A 3064-nucleotide genomic window follows, 5' to 3' on the forward strand; every position below is an offset into this window, starting at 1 on the left:
TCGTTGAGAAAACTGCCATCAATTTTGAGTCGATTAAACAAAGCCATGCTTTTGAATGAAACAAAGTCATCGATGTTTTTCTCGTAAGGTGAACCACAAAGTTCCTCTTTTGAAGGGATATATCGTTTACTGTGGACTGATGGGTTTTCTTTGGCTAAGTTATTAACTATTTTTGTCTTTCTTTCATGGTCAACATCATCGTCAAATAGGGACAAGACAGCCGCTTCATCAATTAAATACCATAAATGCTGACAGAACTTTTGTAAAACTTCTTTTAAAATAATTTTGTCAATTGTTTCGTAAGCTTTCATGGTCTTCAGAAAACACAAATCTTGGTAAGGTGCTTTTACCGCTGAAATGCATTGCAGCCAAGGTTTGACGAAGGATGTCACGATCAACAGGCAGACGTCTAACAGAGCCGCTTTATCCTTATTAGGCACTCTAAATTGAGAGCTAAGTAATGAAATTTTTAATAAATAAATTGCCCTCGCCATCCATCGCGCTTGGTGCATGGCACCTGGAGGTCGAATCTTAAATTTCTTTTCTGTATCTCCACCAAGGAATATTATTGAAAGCTCTATTAATTCTCTATAGTTATTTCTAACAATTTTCTTGGTCAATTCAGTTCGGAAAAATTCCAGCAGTTTGTCAATTTCTGAAGCATTCAGGTAAGATAACCTTTCTGTAAGATACTGTACTTTCTTAGGGTCGATATTTGTCCAGTTTTCTTGTAACCTTTTGAGTAATGGAATGTTAGGGTTGTTGGTAACTTGATTAATTTTAGCTTCAAATACGCCTTTCAATATCAATTCGTAGATGTGATGGCGGCAGGCAAAAATAGGCATATCTCAATTAAATTTTTGTTCGAGAAGCACACAAGCACCATTAATGAGACCAGTATTTGAACCAGTAGTATCACAACAAAAGATTTGCACTTTATCTTCGAGATTCCAGTCAGTAACCGCATTCCAAACTGCCTGTGCCTGTTCACTTCCTGTACAGTTGTCTAATTTTGGCACCGCAATAAGTTGTTCTTTATCACCATACGAAACAACAATCGGGAGAAGTTCTTCTCCACATTTGCGCACATCTAAAGCCGACAACAATTTGCCATCCCAATGGACAGTTACAGTGTCTGGTACTTCGTTTTGGATATCGACTTTAATAATTTCTGCACGTTGTTTTCGTTTTTCTGTGCGAATTCTTTGAATGGAGGACTTGCTTATAGGAAATTCGTCAGTATTGTATCCAAGTGCCTCAATAGTAGCTTTAATAATAAATACAGAATTTCTCATACTTAACTGACTCCTATCTAAAGCTGACACTTACTTTGGAGTAATAAAATTTTTCCTCATAGAAGTTTTTTTAGTATCGGACTGTGCACTCCCAGTTTGGATGGGTAAATTTTCTTGTAGATCCATTATTTCAGAATCAGAAGATAAATTTTCTTGATAAGATGACGTCAAAGCAGTTAAGAATAAACAATAATTAACACGACGTTTTTGTTCCTCAATGTTTCTAAGACGCGCTTTTTCCTCTTTTTTTGGCCAATTTTTTGTCCACTCCAGCTAAATGACCAGGTCGACCTGGTTCTCTCTGGCGCTGCAAGAAGATTTTGTCTTCATTTATCTTTATTAATTGAAGCGCGTCAGTATGTGCAATGTCAAACAAATTGTCTAAGTTTGTAATTAACTCTTGTCGACGCTGCTCGTACACGTTTTGTGTTTTGTTCGCATTTTTCTGCAAACCTCTCCAAACTTAGTATAATGTAATTAGCTTCTTAACACAGTTAGGTAAAGCTTCAGTTGGTGTACGTGCCTTTTCTCAATAAATAATACACTCACGAATAGTAAGATTTACACTTTCATTGATACTTAGATTCACTTGGGTTCGTGTTCTCAATGAACAGGGTATGGTCATGCGCAAAACATCAGCCTATGCCGTACCAAGACCATGGTGCGTGGTACTTTATCACACCCTTCTCGAGGTGAACCTGTTTATAGTTGATAACCTCATTGACTCAACAGAACACTATGGATCTTGAGAGGAAAACTTGATAAAACCCGTAATCTCCGGTGTTATTCGACCCGTGTCGATGAGATGAATGGCACTACGTTAGTGTGTCTCTAAACGGAGACCTCCGGATAACTGGCGCCCTCCGGTTGTAATTTAGCCTTGTCCGGGTATAGCGGATCTCTGCCCGGATCGACTTTCCTTTCTCCGCAACTCGTGGGTTTAAAATATGAACCAAAATAATAAAAATTTACAAAAATCAAGCTCGGTTAAACCAAGCTCTTCTGGAACGGCTAGTTCCAAGGTACCTACCGCCACTTCTAGCGGTAATAACAGGGTACCTCCTAACAAACCAGGAATCTCCACGCGTTCTGGCCCCTCTGCATGGTCGGGCTCTCCATCCAGGAGAATTTATAAAGAACGGCGAGCGGCGACTAGACTGCTCGAGAGATATGGCAATGTCTCGGTTACGTCCGAGTCTCTTAAGGTTAGATTAGCCTGGGCCAAACGGGTCCTTGATACTTCTAAGGAAGTCAAAAAGGAACCTGTACCGAAGCGCCAGCGCTCATTAGATGAGTCAGCTTCGAAGCCAGATGCCAAAAAGGCAAAATTACGTGGCAACGCCACCACTACTAAGTCCTTTAGCGACACGCTGAAGGGCTCCATCATAATGGCGGTCATTGATGAAAATGATCCAGATGGCACTATTAATCCTGAAAAATGGGATCAAATTGAGCGAAAGCTCCTTGACTTGTACGTCGAAGTTCTTAAGGAATTTCCAGGTACAATTCCCAAATGTCGCGACGGTGGATGGTTTCAGGGCCATGTGAAACTAGTCGCCTGCGTGGATCAGCGTTCTGTTGATCTCTTTCGCATTGCCATCTCCAGAATGGGTGAGGTCTGGCCAGGCGCAAAGCTTAAAGTCGTTGCCAAGGAACAAATTCCTGGCCGACCTAGGGCGCGTTCCTGGATTCCAGCCGAACCATCCGACCCTCAGCGGATTCTGGAGCTAATTCGGGTGGGAAACCCTGATCTAAATACGTCCACGTGG

At 41.1% G+C, this 3064-nt stretch overlaps 1 protein-coding gene across 1 annotated transcript in view; it reads left to right on the forward strand.

The window, feature by feature from the left end:
* Positions 1-2242: 2242 nt before the first annotated feature.
* Positions 2243-3064, forward strand: part of LOC119688828 — a 3326-nt gene continuing 2504 nt past the window's right edge. The window contains exon 1 of the mRNA XM_038103492.1: positions 2243-3031. Within this exon, the coding sequence (XP_037959420.1) occupies positions 2243-3031 (789 nt within the window). The remainder of the gene's footprint in view (positions 3032-3064) is intronic.

This window comes from Teleopsis dalmanni, chromosome X, assembly GCF_002237135.1.
Source record: "Teleopsis dalmanni isolate 2A chromosome X, ASM223713v2, whole genome shotgun sequence".
Lineage (NCBI taxonomy): Eukaryota > Metazoa > Arthropoda > Insecta > Diptera > Diopsidae > Teleopsis > Teleopsis dalmanni.